Here is an 18,535-nt window from a genome sequence, read left to right as displayed (position 1 = left end):
AATTTATAAAATTGTCATCTTGTCTATGTCTTTGAATGTGTATTTCTGGTATTGATTCAAGCCAAGAAGACGTTTTGGCAAATTTTCGTTTCATTTTGTTGTGATTGGTTGTTACTGTGTTTTTTTTTTTTTTTTTTTTTTTTTATATATGAAAGGAATATTTTTATGATAATTCTACATACAGAGGTTAAAATGATTAAATTTCCGGATTTTTTAGCTTAATAAATTAATGTCTGTTTTAGTTTTCTAAATGTGATTAACAGTAAAAGAAATAACATATATCCATTGAGAAGAGGAAACTTTTAATCTATATATCAAGTTGTTTTAGTGTAGTTTAACTTTAGTTTGATGCGTACGCTTAGGACATAAAGTTTAAGTAGATAATGATAGAATGTATCTTTTATGGTAATAGGATGTCTAAACAAACAACAAGAGAAGATTAGACTCAGTAGCAGAAGAGAGAAGTTGTGTTGTAATGATGAGAAAAGAAGAGGTTCAACGAACTACACAAAAAAGTGTTTCTTTTAAACTTTTTTCTAGTCATAAAAGTTGTGATGAATTTCCATAAATTAATCGCTAAGAATATTATCTCTCTCTTATGAAATATGTAACAGAAATCAAGGATTTCTATCCTTTAAAATTTAATCGATAAATCTGATTCTTTGCTGTATTAAAAAAATTAAGTAAATTTCATAAGAAAGCTACCTATTGTAATGGTTATATAATTTAACTTCCGGAAAATTTCTACATATCTTCGCGTTTCACATCCCCCAGACTCCAAAACCACCGTCGGTTCAAAGGTTTATATATACATATATATTTTACTTTCTTGTGAACACGATAACTGCCGTAATTTTACGCCAATAACTTTCGAATTGTTACATAAAATATAACTAACCAAAATTAGTTAGTTAATGGGCAGAATCAGATCATGGGGGAGCTTTTTCGAAAAACAAAATATCCTTATAACTTTCTTATTAAGTAAAATATCGAATTCATTTTAAGTTCGTACTATTCTTTGGATAAGGGCCTAAAACGTATCAAGTAAAGCTTTTAGATATCAACAACCATTCGCCCACGAGGTAAAAATAATGGAGTTACGAAGACAAAAAAAAAATCATACTTCCCTTAATAAGCACAGTATCGATTCGGTCTAAAGTGTCGTTAGTTCTCTAAACATTACCTAAAACAATTTTTAATATGACCAACCCTTTCGGTAAGGGATGACCAAAATGTTGCTGGAATTGTAAGAAGATGGGGATTGGTGTATGCTAAACATGTTAAACTTCTTTTCACATGCAACCATCGTCGTATTGAGCAAATTTGAAGTTTTTCTTAACTTTAAGGTGGAAATCTTTTTATCCCCTACTTAGTACCTGTGAAATCTACCTCCGCCTTCCCGCATGCCGAAAGGGATTTTTTTTATATGTATTTTTTTGTTTTTTAGTTATATTTCAAGAAAGCTGTGACCTCATATTATGCAATTGGTACGCTTGATATTCTAAAAGAGGTGATTACATTAGATTTATAGAAAAAAATTTCAAAAGTACAGAAGATTATGGACATAGATATTTTAATATCAAAAGGTTTATTTTTTTTAAATTTTATTTGTAGAATACCATTGGTTTACTTTTTTATGATTATTTTTTAAGAAATAATGTTAACTGATAATATTAACAAAATTAATTTAACTGGAAATAAATAATGTATACACCGACGACCACAGTGGTGACACCCGATGACCAATTTGTGTGTGCACACCGCTTTGCAGTTAGGCTGTATAAATGAATTGTAATGGATAGAGATGGGTCCAATTCTTCAAAGAATCGAATACAAATTCGGTATTCGAAGAATGTATTCGATAATTTTTTCATCCCTGTATGAGTAAAACTAATGGAATTAAAATTTTTGTTGAATTCGTTTTTTTCGTAAACTTTTACATTAAATTCTATCTACCTATTTAAAAAAAAAAAAGATTTGATTCAGTATGGGGAATCCAAAATTGCGGAAAACATTTTCAAGCGCATCATAAATTTTGTAACTTGATCCGTACTTGTTTCTACCGTCTTTTATCGTCAGTTTTAAAATATGAATCCGTTTCTGTACATTAATATAAACCTATATGTATATATATATATATATATATATATATATACATACATATATTAACGTACTTAGAAGTTCAAAGAAAATAGTTAGTTGTCTTTCTTAATTCATTTTTGTCTATTTATTGTCTCCATGACAAAGTTGTGGCTAAGTATGAAGTTTATAAAAATTTGTTTTGTTTCTCTAAACAATTGGTGAAGGTGGATTCGCGAATTTAGTTCCTTTGTAGATTAGCATAAACAAAAATACAATAATTTTCTTTATAAAATATTCTAATTGCAATAATATATGTTTTTATAAAGGCATATCATTTATTAAAATCGACTTTTCAGCAACTACGTTTTTAAATTCTGTTTTAAAATCCTCAAGTTAAGACGTTTAGAAATTACTTCTAGTCTTGAACAACGACTATGTTAGCAAAAGACAAAGAACTAAAAGAATTCCAAACAGTTCATATTAAATTCTATATAAATATATGTCAAATGCAACACTATTCCACACATTTTATGTTGAAAGTTAACATATGTGAACTACTGAAAGTGTAGTAGAGTATATATTGTTGGTTTTAATATACCATTTATATTTTACATTACAAGTGGGGATAGGCAATATCTAAAGGTACTACAGAATGCTGTACACATGTGAAGTGTTACATTATTAATACTATATCCACATAAGTGCAGAATATATCCATTAAGATTACGATACGTGTTTCGCATGGATGGTTCATCATAAAGCAGTAGAACGACCATGGTTGAAATAGTATGTAGTATAAGCCATATGTAGATCTCATGGGCCACTTTTAACCCTTTCCATAGAAGTGGTTAATATTATCATAACCTAAGTTTAAATCCCTTTGTAAAATCCACTAACCTAACCAAAATATAGTTTATACGTTATTAAGTTATGATTTTCTATCGCAAACTTTTTATAGTTATAGTTTCCATGTCGAAAAAATATTTTTTTGTCATTTAAACATAAATCTTTAATATGTTTTAATAAACTAACACACACATACACACAAATATATATTAAACTTATACGAAAAACACTAAGGTGCTGTAGAGCAAAAAACCACAAAAACAAATTTAGATTGAATGACTTTTTTATAATTTTATTTGCGTATTATTTTTGGGTTCCATTTTTCCTAAGGATATTTTTTGTTTAGTTTTACAAGTAGAATCCGAAAAAGTATAGCATCCCACCGTTTTATGAACACCGTATCTTAAAGGACCTACTGCTTTTCAGTTAATATTTCAAACTGACTATATATTATTTATAGTTGTCAGTTGTTATTTTATTTAATAAGTTTAGGTTTATTGGATTTGTTTCGTAAATGTTGTTTGTTATTTATTAAAATATTATGATTTAAAAAAAAAAAAAATTAATTTATTGAATATTATTATTATAATAATAATAAATGAAAGACCAAACATTTGACTTTGTCTCGTAAGACGTCAAGCTCTGTTTTCAGCTATAGGATTGGTACGCACGCTATTGTCGCTGAGACATTAGTTGAGGACCTCGGGATTTTATTTGACACGAAGTTGTATTTTCACAAATATGTTGCTCGGATTGTCAATAAAGCATGCCGGGACCTTGGTCTTGTCCTTTGGATTTGTGGACGGTTTAACAATATTTCCACTTGTAACCTGCTGTACAAAGCTTTGGTGGGGAGTCGCTTGGAGTACTCGACCGTAGTGTGGAATAGTACACGAGTTTTTACCTCTGATCTGGTTGAGGGTGTTCAGAATAGGTTCTTGAACTGGATGCGTTTTAAGTTTGGAAATTGTTTTGTTGGCGCTAGTAGAGAGGATATGTTGAGGCGATTAGACCTTTCCAGGTTATCTGATAGAAGAACGTACTTTGACTTTGTTTTCTTTTATAAAGGTCTGCACAATAAACTTCCGACGCGTTATCATGTTGTCTTGCGGAACCGGGCCAGGTCAGTGAACTCTTTTAGGCAATTTGTGACGCCGGTTGGTTCCACCGTGTCTCCGATGGAGCGGTGTACCAGTGTTGCAGTGGGGTTCCAGGATAAACTAAGCTTTTGGGAAGATGAGACAACCTTAATTAAAAATTTGAGAGGGTTACGTGGCGATGGATTATTGTCCTTGGTGTAATGCTCACTTTCATGATTTTAAAATTATTGTTGTTTTTTTAAAGATTATTGCTTATAACTTGTTTTATTTGGAATGTATTAGTAATATTGAGTTTTTTTTTTGTATGCTTTCATCTATGGGTTTTTATTATCACTCCATAGCTACCGTTTTTAAAGTTCTAATTATTATTTTTGTATTTGACTGTATAACTGTTATTATTATTATTATTGTGTTTTGAATATTGTATTTTTAATTTATATGTGGGTTGTTGATTTGTGGCTGTTCTTTTGTGACTTTATGTGATATTGTGCAACATACAATGGTTTTGTGTAACTGTTCTGTTGCACAAACAAAGCAAATAAAAATAAATTATTATTATTATTAAGGCCTGATGATGAATGTTGCACATTTGAAATACCCATCTGATTTAAATTTTTCTTAATGATATTATATCGTTCCTTCTTTTATTTTACTTATAGCTTTTATTGTTTTCACATTAGAGTAGAAAATGTTAAAATATATAAACTATTTCTTGATAAAAGTAAAAATCTGTATATATATAAAAAAGAAATCCGTTTTTGTCTGTTTGTATATGCAGCGGGTAAAAAAACATTACGTTATATTTTATCTGTTTTTAAATAGTACTCGCCGGTTCATATGGTTTTGATCTTTATTTAAATTTAAGGTACGCTGGATTAAAAAAAAAATACAAGTGAACCAATGCTTTCTTGATCAGTAACAGTTATTTTTTTATACTTGTTATTTTTTTTTATCTTCATAGAATTAATATAGATTTTCTTTGAAATATTATTTAGTAATTTTGTTTTATTTTTTATTTTAACTTTATTGTGGTTAGAGAGAGTATGGGGATTTATTTAGCGTAAAATACAAGTTTCCATCTGTTGAAAAAATCTGATCTGGACACCACATGATTTCCTTGTACGTCTATTAAATTAGATATTCACATTTTTTGCTGCACTTCATTTAAACTAATACTGGTTAAAATTTATTTAATCACCGTACAGGAGTTCACTAAACTGAATAATTTAATTATTATTATTAACTTTTATTTTTTTATAAACAAGAACAAAACAAAAGTAATGAAATGTAGTAAAATTAATGAAGATGGACCACTGAATGTAAAAATGAAAAGAGAAAAGATTATGGAGGTAGAAAAATTTTGTTATTTGAGAAGTAGAACTACTAAAGATGGTCGAAACAGGAGCGATATAAAATGCCGAATAGCACAGGTGAAACGAGCCTTCATTCAGAAATTTGTTTACACCAAAAATTAATTTAAACGTCAGGAAAGTATTTTTGAAAGTATATGTTTGGAGCGTAGCTTTATATGGAAGTGAAACTTGGACGATCGGAGTACCTGAGAATAAAAGATTAGAAGCTTTTGAAATGTGGTGCTATAGGAGAATGTTAAAAATCAGATGGGTGGATAAATTGACAAATGAAGTGGTGTTTCGGCAAATCGATGAAGAAAGAAGCATTTGGAAAAATATAGCTAAAAGCAGATCAATTTGCATGGCATTTCTCCCACCACAACCTCATTTGGTCATCCTAAAGTATAAGATCGAATGTCTGTGCCACAAACGGCTAGTAAGCTTCGAATCAGTTTAGCGACCAGTGTTTAAACTAGCTCTTAGAGCTAATCTAATTGCTTGAGCGAACTAAGCATGATGCCACACACCACTTGCTTCGTGTTCCACCGCTCACTTGTCATATATTCTAAAATGGGTAGGCGCACCCCGTCGACTATTAAATATATATGACAATCAATAATTAATTATCTCTCGTCGAAAGACAGCAATTCGCTGTCACGCCTAGGTCGCTGAATTCCAACTCGCCGCTTATGAGTGGCCAAGTTAAAAGAAGAGACAAACTTGTAGGCCACATATTAAAGTATACTGGAGTAGTCTCTTTGATATTAGAAGGACAGATAGAAGGGGAAAATTGTACAGGCAGGCAACGTTTGGAATATGTAAAACAAATTATTAGGGATGTAGAATGTCGGAGGTATACCGAAATGAAATGACTGGCGCTAGGTAGGGAATCTTGGAGAGCTGCATCAAACCAATCAAATGACTGAAGACAAAAATAAAAAAAACTTTTGTTTATACGACACACCAGAAATCTCAGTAACTCAGGAAGATATGAATAATACTAATCTAGAATAGTATATTATGTAACGAGAGGTAGAAGAAGTATTACACACAAGTGAAAAAAGTTAAGTATTTTCACCGAGTGCGTAATATGAGTTACAATTCGAGTTACGTACGTATATACTTTTTCTACTACTAGAATCGATTTTCCATAACAAAAATATGTCATTTGAAAGATACTTGCATTTTTATTTAATAGAAATATAAATTTGATGGATGGACTGAGTATTTTGAAATTAACAGTTTACAAATCAAAATGAAAATTAAAATGATTTTTCTAGTAAAGTAAATAAAAATGTTAAAAAAAAATATTATTTGAATTGAATTGTCAACAGTAATTTTAAATTAATTTTCAACAATCACTTTAAATTGAATACAGTTCAAAAAAGTACACCAACATAACATTGTATATTTTATTGTTCTATCAAATAAAAAAATTATTATTTTTTAAATAAATATACAATTTTTAGAAGATTTTTCTTAGAAAACCCAAAATAATACGATTATAAATTATAATTTTCAATTAATATTAAATAATCAAATGTAATATACATGGTTATTACAGACATAACATTTAATTATTCTAAATGTCGATTGCCCAGTCGATTGCAATCAAAAAACGGGAGGTGCACAACTAAATGTTACAATAGTCCTAAATACAAAATTTAAAATTCTACCGGTAATCGTTTATGAGTTATGCGGGATACATAAGTACATACGTACATACGTACAGACATCACGCCGAAATTAGTCAAAATGGATTCAAGTGTGGTCAAAATGGATATTTGCATTGAAATTTGAAAATTGAAATTTTTCTCGATTACAATAGTTCCTTTATTTCGTAAAAGGGAGTAAAAATAAATAAATCATTTATTATGAGAGAGAGAGAGAGAGAGAGAGAGAGAGATAGAGAAAATAGGAAAAAAATATATATTGTTAGATTCTCTTGGCCAATAATGGTTATAGTTGCTTTTAAATTTAGATGATATTTTGTTTTTAACGTCTGAGACTTACTTGTTTTTTACTTTTTCGTGTCCGAGTGATGAGACATTAAAACCTTTGCGACCAGTATTGTGCCACCGTAACACCAGAAGCATTTCCTTGCCACAGATCTTCTAGTGTGCATTTGGTTGGGCAGAGGGTGCACTTTAGGAGATGTTCAGGAGAGTCCTGAATCTCACCGCACTTGCAGTTCAGGTCGTTAGGTTCTATTTGACGCCATCTAGCTCGGTTAACTCTGGTTGGTGCAACCCCAGTTCAAAGCCGGTTTAAAGTTACCCACGTTTACCAGTCCAGGTCATGTCTTGGAGGTGTTGGGGCCCTTTATGGGAACCATGGAGGGGGTTCGATAAATGTAGAATTCAAAAATCCCTTTCTCGACTTCAGTCTCGGAGGGAGTGGTTACTCCATCTGATACATTGTATGTCGTGTATCGAAAGATTGTCTGAACCGTACAATGTAGATTGAACGTCTAAGAAAAATCATAACTTTTTTAAAAAAAATTTCCTATTATAATGTCAATATTCATATTTTTTTAAATGTGTTTTTTTTTCTGAAATCCCAATCATTTTTTAATTACTTTATACATGCGTACATGTTTTCTTGCAATTTTTTTTTTTTTAATTTGCCCCAAAATTCTCTTTCGACAAAAATCGAAAAAACTATCGTTATAATAGCAGATATTTTAATAGAATTTTTTTTAATGTCTTCCTTGGCATAGAAGTAGTGTAAGCGACCCCCAAAATAATACTTTGGGGGCTCTTTTGTGGATGGGTTCACAATCATAGTTAAAAAATATAGATTTTTTTGAATGAAAAAAGGGTTTTGTTTATTTAAACTTTTAATTAAAACCTTTAAATTAACACAAATCTTTTTATTGGTTTTATATTTTTTAAAGAATTTTTTTCCGTTTCTTTCATTTAACGTAGTAAACGTAGAAGAATAACAAAACTTTCTTAAAAGTTGATTTTAGGGTTGAGTGCAGAAAAAGTTTAAACCGATGTTTAGAATTTTTTATAATTCTTTTCTGGTTCATTTAAACCTATAACGATAATTTTCCAATGAACTTAAATCATAAATTTACCCCAATCCAAAAAAAAAGAAAAGATTTACCTTTTTTCATGTATAATTTTTTTTTTATTGTATAAAAAATAACCAATGTCAGGAAAGTATTACAGCTTTGTTGTCAATTTATTTTTTTAATGATAGAAAATAATATAAATTTGCAATATTAGTTTAAGAAAAAAGGAATAAGAAATTTATTTTATTTCATTCCTACTTTTTTTTTATTCATAATTAATTTTAACTATATTACAAATTTAATAATAAGAATAATATATACAGAGTGTTTCTAAAATGGTGGGCTGGCTATACTTTTGCAGATTCTACTTGTAAAACTAAACAAAAAAAAATATCCTTAGGAGAAATCGCAATTTCTTCTTCGTTCTCCCGCTGTCTGCCATTTTGTAATTTTTATATAAAAATGTATATCTCAAGTTCGGATAGATGAATCGTTTTAATATTTGGTAAGCGTATTAAAATTTTGTAATAAAGTTTTAAAATTAGAAAAAAATCGGGACTTAAATAACTTCACAAATTACAAAAAAGCGGCCATGTTTATTTTTCAGTCCGTTATATCTCTATAAATAATAGTTTTATCAAAATTTATGATTTTTTTTGTCTTCAGTCATTTGACTGGTTTTATGCAGCTCTCCATAATTTCCTATCTAGTGCCAGTCGTTTCATTTTGTTATACCCCTACATCATACATCCCTAACATTTATTTTAAATATTCGAAACGTTGCTTGCCTGCAGAATTTTTCCCTTCTACCTGTCCCTCCAAATTAAAGTGAATATTCCAGGATGCATTAATATGTGAACTATGCCTGTATCTTCTTTTAATTATATTTTTTCCAAATGCTTCTTTCTTCATCAATTTGCAGCAACACTTCTTCATTTGTCATTTCATCCACCCATTTGATTTATAACATTCTCTTATAGTACTACATTTCAAAAGCTTAAATTTAGGATATTTACTAAAATATTAAGCCTTTTATTTTGAATAAAATTTAATATAATTTTTGAAAATCGGTTAACAAATAGCCATGTTACGGCAAAAAATTGACGTTGTAATTATGTGTTTGTTTTCATGTCCTCCACTTTATTTCAATTCGATGAAATATTAATTGTATTTATGAATTGTTAATTCTAGTATTGTAAATTAGTATAAAATTAAATAATAATTTTCTCACAATAATTGAACGAAAAATTGTGACACAAAATTACAACATCAATTTTCTTCCATAACTCGACTATTTATAAATAAGAAAATGGCGGACAGGGGGAGAACGAAGGAGAAATTCCCATTTTTCCTAAGAATATATTTTGTTTGGGTTTACAAGTAGAATCCGAAAAGTATAGCCAGCCAACCATTTTAGAAACACTGTGTATATACATTCTAAAATGAATATTCATAAAATGCAATTTTACTGTTTTCAAAGAGGTGATATCATTAATATCAGATTCCGCTCATTATAATCGGATTCTCTCCCTTGTTAGAATTTTTCAGACTACCACTTCAATGGTATTTACATAAATATATATCATATCTCTATTCTGCTTACTTAAAATACATATTATTTTACACGCGCACGTGTTGTGTGTGTGTGTGTAAAACCGTAGTTACATAATGGGGTTACAAATATACAGTTGTAAATGTGATGAGGAAGTTGTTTTAGAAACGAAGGCGGTATTTCTACTTGCATAAACAAAATATAATTTGCATAAGTTTTGTACCATGCTTTTCCTTCAACGCTAACCCCCTCCCCTCGGCTTCATTAACCAAACTATTTACTACTAAACTAACTTGTATACCAGCTTTTTTATGATATTTGCTCACCACGAATTGCATTGAATTTCATTAAGGATTAAAACAGTTTATAAATATTTTGTTTATATTCATTTATTTGTATGCAAATTATTTATTTTATTCGTAAATAGGGTTCAAGAGATATATATTTGTATATAGTTTAATTTTTAATGAAAGAGATATAAATTTATAAAAATTCAATATATAAATTATTTGAACGATTCGGTTTAATCTTACTTAACTTTACTATTTAATAAATTGTATTTTACCTTTTTTTTATTAAAAGAATTGATGTTAGGTTTAGCATTATGTTTAAATATTTATAATGTGTATGTAAATATATAAATATATATAGACACACACATAGACGCGCGCGTACACACGCACACACACACACCCGCGCTGTATGTGTATTTGTTGTCTTTTCCGTCGCGGACAAGAGATGATTAGCCGGTCAGAGCAAGCGAAGCGAGCCCTTCCCCTCTAACCAAAGAACCCTGTTTTCTGGACCCGAATGTGTTAATTAAATTCCGCATTTCTTTCTTTTTCTGTTTAGCCTCCGGGAATTACCGTTCAGGTATTACTTCAGAGAATGATTTTAAATGAATTGAAGTCTTGTACAGTTCAGTTTGATCATTCCTGAGATGTGTGGTTAATTGAAACCTAAACACCAAAGAACACCGGTATCCACGATCTAGTATTCAGATCTGTATAAAAGTTACTGTCTTTATTAGGACTTGAACGCTGGAAGTCTCGACTACCAAATCAACTGATTTGGGAAGACGCGTTCACCACTAGACCAACGCGGTGGGTTAATTAAACTCATGCTTGTGAGAATAATAACGATAAATAAAAATTAAAGCCTGATCAACTTATAAAAACTATCACTGCATTGTAATTTTTTTATAGTAATAGTTTGGTAAGTACAGAACCTAATAATTGGTTTTTAGAGTTACCGTCTCGGCTTCGATAGCGAAAAACATAAATTATAAATATAAACTACCATCATAATTTTACAAAATTTCATAAAGATTGATTCAATTTCGGTGGTATTGCGTGGAGATCGTGCTTCCACGAATCAGTTAATTGATAGTTGAGGGTTGTAAGTTATAGTAGGCGGTCATGATTGAAAGAGGCCATACGAATAGTAGATTGTGTAAATAGACTGATGGAAATCTCTGCCGAGGTATTTGCATCGGTGGCATCCTGATACAGACCACACTGACGACTGTGTTGTTTTATCAAGATCTAACAACGTCCTTCGATAAGGCTTATCCGCGCTAGGAACGGAGGGGATGGTTTGGTGACCGGGATTGTCACAAGGCGGATATCTTCCCCTTCGGATGTCAGGATGTAGCATAAAACTGTAAAAATGTGGGAAAATAATGTTTTCTTACTTCTTAAAATTAAGGTTTAAAAACCCGATAGTGGTTTTTAGATAGTTATCTGAAGAGTATTTTCATGCCCACATTGAATGTACGTATATCTTGTTTAGTATAGTCGGAAATGGGGAAATATTTGCAATCACTGTTAGAAATATTTTATGTTTCTTCACCTATTTTTAGGTCGAATTTCAACAAATATTAAAATCAATTTTTAGAAATTTACATGAAGATTACACACACACGAATAATCAAATCGTTATTTTTATTACCTACAGAGAAATGAAAAAAAGAGTAATATTTTTTAATGGTATTCCATTTTAACTCTAAATGTGAAATTTGAAAAATACAGTGATTGGACTTCTTATATCTACATTATCTTCATTTTTTACCGATAAAATTAAAAAAAAAAAAATCATTATTACTCACTTTTAAACTCGGAATTTCAAACAATCTTTATTTGCGCTCACTTTCACTGTAAGAATGTGTATACAAATTTTCCTCAATTTATCATCAGTAATTTACGCTAATTTATATATATATATATATACAGAATTTTTCTAAAATGGTGGGCTGGCTATACATTTTCGGATTCTACTTGTAAAACTAAACAAAAAATATCCTTAGGAAAAATGGCGATTTCCCCTTCGTTCTCTCCATGTCCGCCATTTTGTTATTTTTATATAAAAATTTATATCTCAAGTTCGAATAGACGAATCACATTAATATTTGGTAAACTTCTTGGTAATAAAGTTTTAAAATTACAAAAAAATCACAACTTAAAATTCTTCGCAAATTACAAAATGGCGTCCATGTTTATTTTTCAATCCGTTATATCTCCATAAATATTTGTTTTATCAAAATTTGTGTTAACGGCTAAAATATTAAACCCTTTATTTTGAACAAAATGACATCTTATTTATGAAAATCGGTTAACAAATAGACGAGTTATGGAAGAATTGTCATAATTATTTGGTCTATTATTGTGAGAAAATTATTATTTAATTATATTCTAATTTACATAGTAAAATTAGTAATAAATGAAAACAGTTAATATTTGATCGAATTGAACGTAGAATGGAGGATATGAAAACAGACGCATAATTACATCAATTTTCTGCCGTAACTTTGCTATTTTTTAACCAATTTTTAAAAATAAAATGTCATTTTGTTCAAAATAAAACGCTTCATATTTTATTATAAAATAAATTTTTATTTTTAATAAATTTATAAATTATTATACATATATTTTGATAAAAGTAATATTTATGGAAATATAACGGATTGAAAAATAATCATGGCCGTCATTTCGTAATTTGCAATGACATTTATGTCATAATTTTCTTCTAATTTTAAAATTTTATTACCAAGACGCTTATCAAAATATGTATATATATATAGATATATAAAATCAAAGATTCTCGTTTGTGTTTTTCAATTAAAGATACCATAAACGATGCTTTTCTTTACGTGTGTCATTTAAAAGCGCTGAATCAATTATTTACCAATTATTTAATAAAGGGAAAACTAGAATTAATTTGCCCTATTTTTTTAATTGTATAATATTTATTAAATATAAACTTCTAGTAAAATGTCACGGGAAATGTTCCAAGCTGTACTTGATTTTACTTTTTATTACAGCGTTTTATAAAGTTACAATAATATTTTATTTAATAATATTCAATTAATTTATTCAAACGATGAAAACTTTTGGCCAACTCTTTAAAAACAAACATCCTGTAAAATTTAAAAAACATATATATTTTTAAAAAAATATTCTCTCCCATCTATGAAACGTTTATGTCGGTTGTGAACCCTCCGTTTCTAACAGCACTGTCATTGAAGGTACATTTTTTATATTTAAAATGTTGATTATTATATGAATATATATATATATATATATATATATATATATATATATATATGTAATTTATAACAGTTGAAGAATTATTTTGAAAAAAAAAATTATAAATATTATTATGGTAAATAGATTAACAAGACCGAAGTGTTTTCATACAGAAAAACGTTTAAAATGTTGATCTAAAAAAATTCTTTAAAATATTTTTCAATGTAGCATCAGTTTATGATGGCGAAATCGAGAAAGAACAAAAGACTGAAAGTTGATATTGCAGTAGGAAAAGTTAAAAATCATATGATAAATTTATAAAATTATAAGAAAAATAGACGAGAAAAAATTACAGCATTTTTTTTAATTTTATGTAATTTAATTCGACATAATTACATCTGTAATATAATTTTATATATTTCAACTAATGAATATTATTTTTCTTTACATGCTTATTTTTAGCTAACTTTCGTTCCACGTTTAACTATTAACAAATAGTACGCATGCCAAAAGGGAGAGAGGAGTTGTACATATGCGCAGAAAGTCGCATGTGCAGTTGGTTTTTGGGATGATGATCGATGTAGCCGATCAAACAATGTAACACTTCGATTACCCTTGTATGAGATATCGAACTCCCGTAAATATTTAAATCGTACTAATAATAAGTATAAAAAAAATTAAACATGCTTTAAAAAAAATGGATTACCCAGAAAACATAAATAGAAGATAATTATGTTTTTCACAAAATAATATGTATAAAGTTGTCTATTTTCGTAAGACCGCGATAAAAAGAAAGGTGCGCGCTTTCATATCTAGATAAATTCTTTAAATATGACAAACGCTTAGATGCAAAATGGAAATGATAGCTTCAATATAAAATATTTAGTAAATCTACTTTTCTTTTTTCTTTTTCCTGTTTAGCCTCCGGTAATTACCGTTCAGATAATACTTCAGAGGATGAAATGAGGATGACATGTATGAAGTGTCATGTAAATGAAGTGTAGTCTTTGTACATTCTCAGTTCGACCGTTCCTGAGATGTGTGGTTAATTGAAACCCAACCACCAAAGAACACCGGTATCCACGATCTAGTATTCAAATCCGTGTAAAAATAACTGACTTTACTAGGACTTGAACGCTGGAACTCTCGACTTCCAAATCAGCTGATTTGGGAAGACGCTTCACCACTAGACCAACCCGGTATAGTAAATTTACTTGGAAGAACTTAACGTGCAAAATATAACTGAGATTGCGCCCCATTCGCTTTTCATCTCAAAAATAGACAACTTTATACATACTATTTTGTTGAAAACAAAATTATTTTCTGTTAATGTTTACTGGGTAATCCATTTTTTAAAGCATGTTTTTTTTTAATTTTATTTCATATTTTGTGTAATTGTTTGTCTGGCATTTCTCCTACCACCACCGCAATCGGTCGCCCTAGAACAGAAGACTGAATGTCCGTGCTACAAACGGCTGTTGTGCTTCAAAACGGTTTAGCGACCAATATCCTAAATTATCTCCTAGAGCTTACCTAACTGTGTGAGCGAAATAAGCGTACATACTAAAATATAGACTTGTCAAGAAATAAAATTATTCCATCAAGAACAGCAATTCTCTGTCACGCCTAAGTCGTTAAATGCCAGTAAGTGCCTGTCCACCATATTATAGCGCTTGGAGCTACATTTGGCCGATGGTCAGCAATTTCTCGAGGATAGCTTCTCACAGCAAGCGGTAGGAGTCACATATCCCTTAAACTACTGATGCCGGTTGAACAAAGCAACAGCATTAAGGAACTTCCACACGGTCCGACAGTGCGGCTCACGCCACATGACTCGCCGCTTATGAGTGGCCAATTTTCCCCTTGACCTCTAAGTTCCAGGGTGGTCTGAGTTCTGACCTCCTCACAAGAGATGGGCAGTCAAACATCATGTGTTCGTTCGACTCGACCTCCCCGCAGACACACAACTTATTAGTTGCCAGGCGGAACCGAAACAAATATTGGTTCAAATTCGCGTGGTTGGCGAACACGAAGATACCCGTTACCCTTAAAAACAAACTAGAAGCGTATCATCCCCAGAAGTCCTAGATAAATATACAAAATGACCTACCCTTAGTCGTTGCGTGCTATTCTTGCTGCCATGCTTCCATCGCGAGATTGTAGATCCTCCTCCGCAGACGGGAGTTGGGAAACTGTTCGAAATTTAGAACCGGTGCATTGCGATTACCGTTCCGCTCCGGTACATGTCCGGCTCGAGACCGCATTCTAAATACCTCGGCCACCCTACCTCTTCACAATCTACAAATGGCCGCCCAAACTTCCACCACTAAATCGATTGGAAGAGCCTTTCTCAACACGGTGGTACCCTCATAGGAGGTTGTTTTAAAAACACCAGTGCGTACGATTAAGGCTCTGCGCTTGGTACTCCATAAATTTTGTATAAGTGCTCGAATTTTTTCAACCTATGCGCTCAAACTAACGCAGCATAAGAAATCATGCTTTCAAAGACACCTTGGTACATCATGTACAAATGACGGCCCGACAGCTCGTAATCCTTTCGAGCAATCCTCCTAAGCTTGTGCATCACAGAGACGGCATCCGCCGTTACTTGCCTAATGTAGTTGCTAAACAGCAACTTCTCATCAAACAAAACACCTAGGTACTTATGAAATATAACTCGGCTGATTACACAGGCTTTTATACTTAATATCGGGGTTAAAACTATACGTTAATTTGTCTGCACCCTTGAGATGCATACACTTCATCTTGGGTACAGAAATACTTAAATTTTGAATGTCCATCCAGACCACTGCGATTGACAAAGCCGCCTGCGCCTGGTCTTCAGCTTTAGCTGGGCCGTGACCCCTTTTATTTTATTTTGTGTAAATCAAAGTTGGACCTTCTGCTCCCAATGCCATAAAATCTAAGTGAATGTACAAAAAACATTTTATAATTAGTTTTCAGTCGCAGAATTGTGAATCATTTCAAATAGTTTTTATTTTTAATTTAAAATAATACTTGGTTATTTTCAAATTAATTTAGAAAAATTGTTATATTTTAATGGCAAAATTATTAATCGGACTGGTATTTAAATATTTAAAAGTTAAATCTTTATCGCGGTTATTGTATAATAACAGTGACGTTCTATTTGTAATCACAATAAACGGTGGTTATTGTACTTCAAATCGTAGGTGTATTTTCGTTCAACAGATTATTGATTTTTATTTTACCATCCGAGCTAGCTTTATATGTCATAAAAAGAAACAAAAAATTAACAGAAAATTGGAAGAAGAAAAAATTCACTCACCTTGCACCGGAGAATATATATTTAAATACAAGCAGTCTTCACTTTGATTCTGAAGATGTGGTAAAAGACGTTTTAAATATTCTAATCGACCTTTTGGCATTCTTTCTAAAGCAGCAGTTTCATTTGATATATCAGGAAGACGTTGCGGACAAACAGGACCAAGAGTATCAGCTACACGTACACCATCCCATGGTGAAGGAGTTCTAGTAGGACTAAATCTGTTTGAACCGGTTGGCGGCGTCGCATAAGGTACACCGAGAAATACTTCGATTGGCTTTAAATGTCTTGCTGATCCCATTGGTTTTATAACACCTTGTAATTTACCGAAACGTGTCTGTACAATTCTAGTCAATGTACTTGTACTATAATCTGATAAACTTATTACAACAAATAACATAACGTAATGCCAACCTTCCATTATATAAATTATTAAATTTTATTTATTTTTATTATTATTATTATTATTATTGTTTTTTAACTTAAATTAAAAATAATTTATCTGATTTTTTTTCTATTGTAAATATTAATATTTTTACAAAAAAAGTTAAATTTTTAATACGAAATCTTAAAATAATTTTTTCCCATAATTTTGTAAATATATTACAATTTTTTTTGTTAATTTCAGTGCATACTTAAATATACAATTTATATTATTGTTAATAATATTACACCAAAAGTTTTTTTTATTTTTTTGTTATACATTAGAAATTTTAGATGAAAATTACATTTGTATATAATACATATATATGTATTTTTTATTACTTACTAAAAGAGCAAATATTAATTAATATTCATTTACATATGTGTTAGTTTCATCCTAAAATATATTTAATTTAAATTTTAAAATATTTATTTTTAATATAAATACACTTTTTATATGTAGATATTAAAATAATATAATAATAATATAAAATTTGAAACTTTAAAACAAAATTTAGTAATTGTTTTATACAAATATAGTACTTTCAATTAAAAAATAATATGTTTAGATTTTTTTTTAAATTAATGCATTAAGTACATGATTATCGATAATAATAATAATAATAAAAAAAACTTAACATTTTTTTAATCATTTAATATATTCTAATCACACTATAGAATCGTACTGTTCATTATTAATGTAAAATTAAAAAAAAAAAAATAAAACAAAGTCTACTTCCTATACAAACATATATTTTTTCCTGTCATTTTTTTTTCATCATTCATATTTATAAACGTTTCCTTATCTTCTTCTCTTTTTTTATTTTTTCCTTTATTAGACATATTTATCTCCCAGTTTATATTTTAAAAATATTAGTTATTCTCTCTTAAATTATTTCATCATTTTTACTTTTAAGTTATTTTAACGTATTCCTTATTATTATGTAATTTATCAATATTTACAACCATTACTTCTTCCATTTTTCTTTCGTATAATTATATAACTTTTGTATGTTTCATTACATTTTATCACAATTTTTTGTCACTTTATCTTTCCATGTTGATTAAATCTTGACGTTCATTAATTTCCCAGATGATCATCTGTAAAAGACAAAGAAAAATTTTATTAATAACTTTGATTTTTTTATTTTATATAAATTATTTATTATTAAAAACAAATATGATAGAAGTTGATATATATAATGTTTTTAGGAAATTTTTATTTTGGCAAATTCATTCATTCATTGTTTCTTCTAAATATTTTTTACTCTCAGCTAGAATTATTACATCATCAGCAAATCGCAGTATCTCCGGACTAAACATCAAATATAAC

General features: G+C 29.7%; 1 protein-coding gene across 1 annotated transcript in view; it reads right to left on the bottom strand.

The window, feature by feature from the left end:
• Window positions 1-17,200, bottom strand: part of LOC142332751 (neuroligin-4, Y-linked-like) — a 702,340-nt gene extending 685,140 nt beyond the window's left edge. The window contains exon 1 of the mRNA XM_075379365.1: window positions 16,783-17,200. Within this exon, the coding sequence (XP_075235480.1) occupies window positions 16,783-17,200 (418 nt within the window). The remainder of the gene's footprint in view (window positions 1-16,782) is intronic.
• Between the last annotated feature and the right edge of the window lie 1,335 nt (window positions 17,201-18,535).

Source organism: Lycorma delicatula, chromosome 12 (genome assembly GCF_047948215.1).
Source record: "Lycorma delicatula isolate Av1 chromosome 12, ASM4794821v1, whole genome shotgun sequence".
Taxonomy (NCBI): Eukaryota; Metazoa; Arthropoda; class Insecta; order Hemiptera; family Fulgoridae; genus Lycorma; species Lycorma delicatula.
This window is presented reverse-complemented; position numbering and strand designations above follow the sequence as displayed.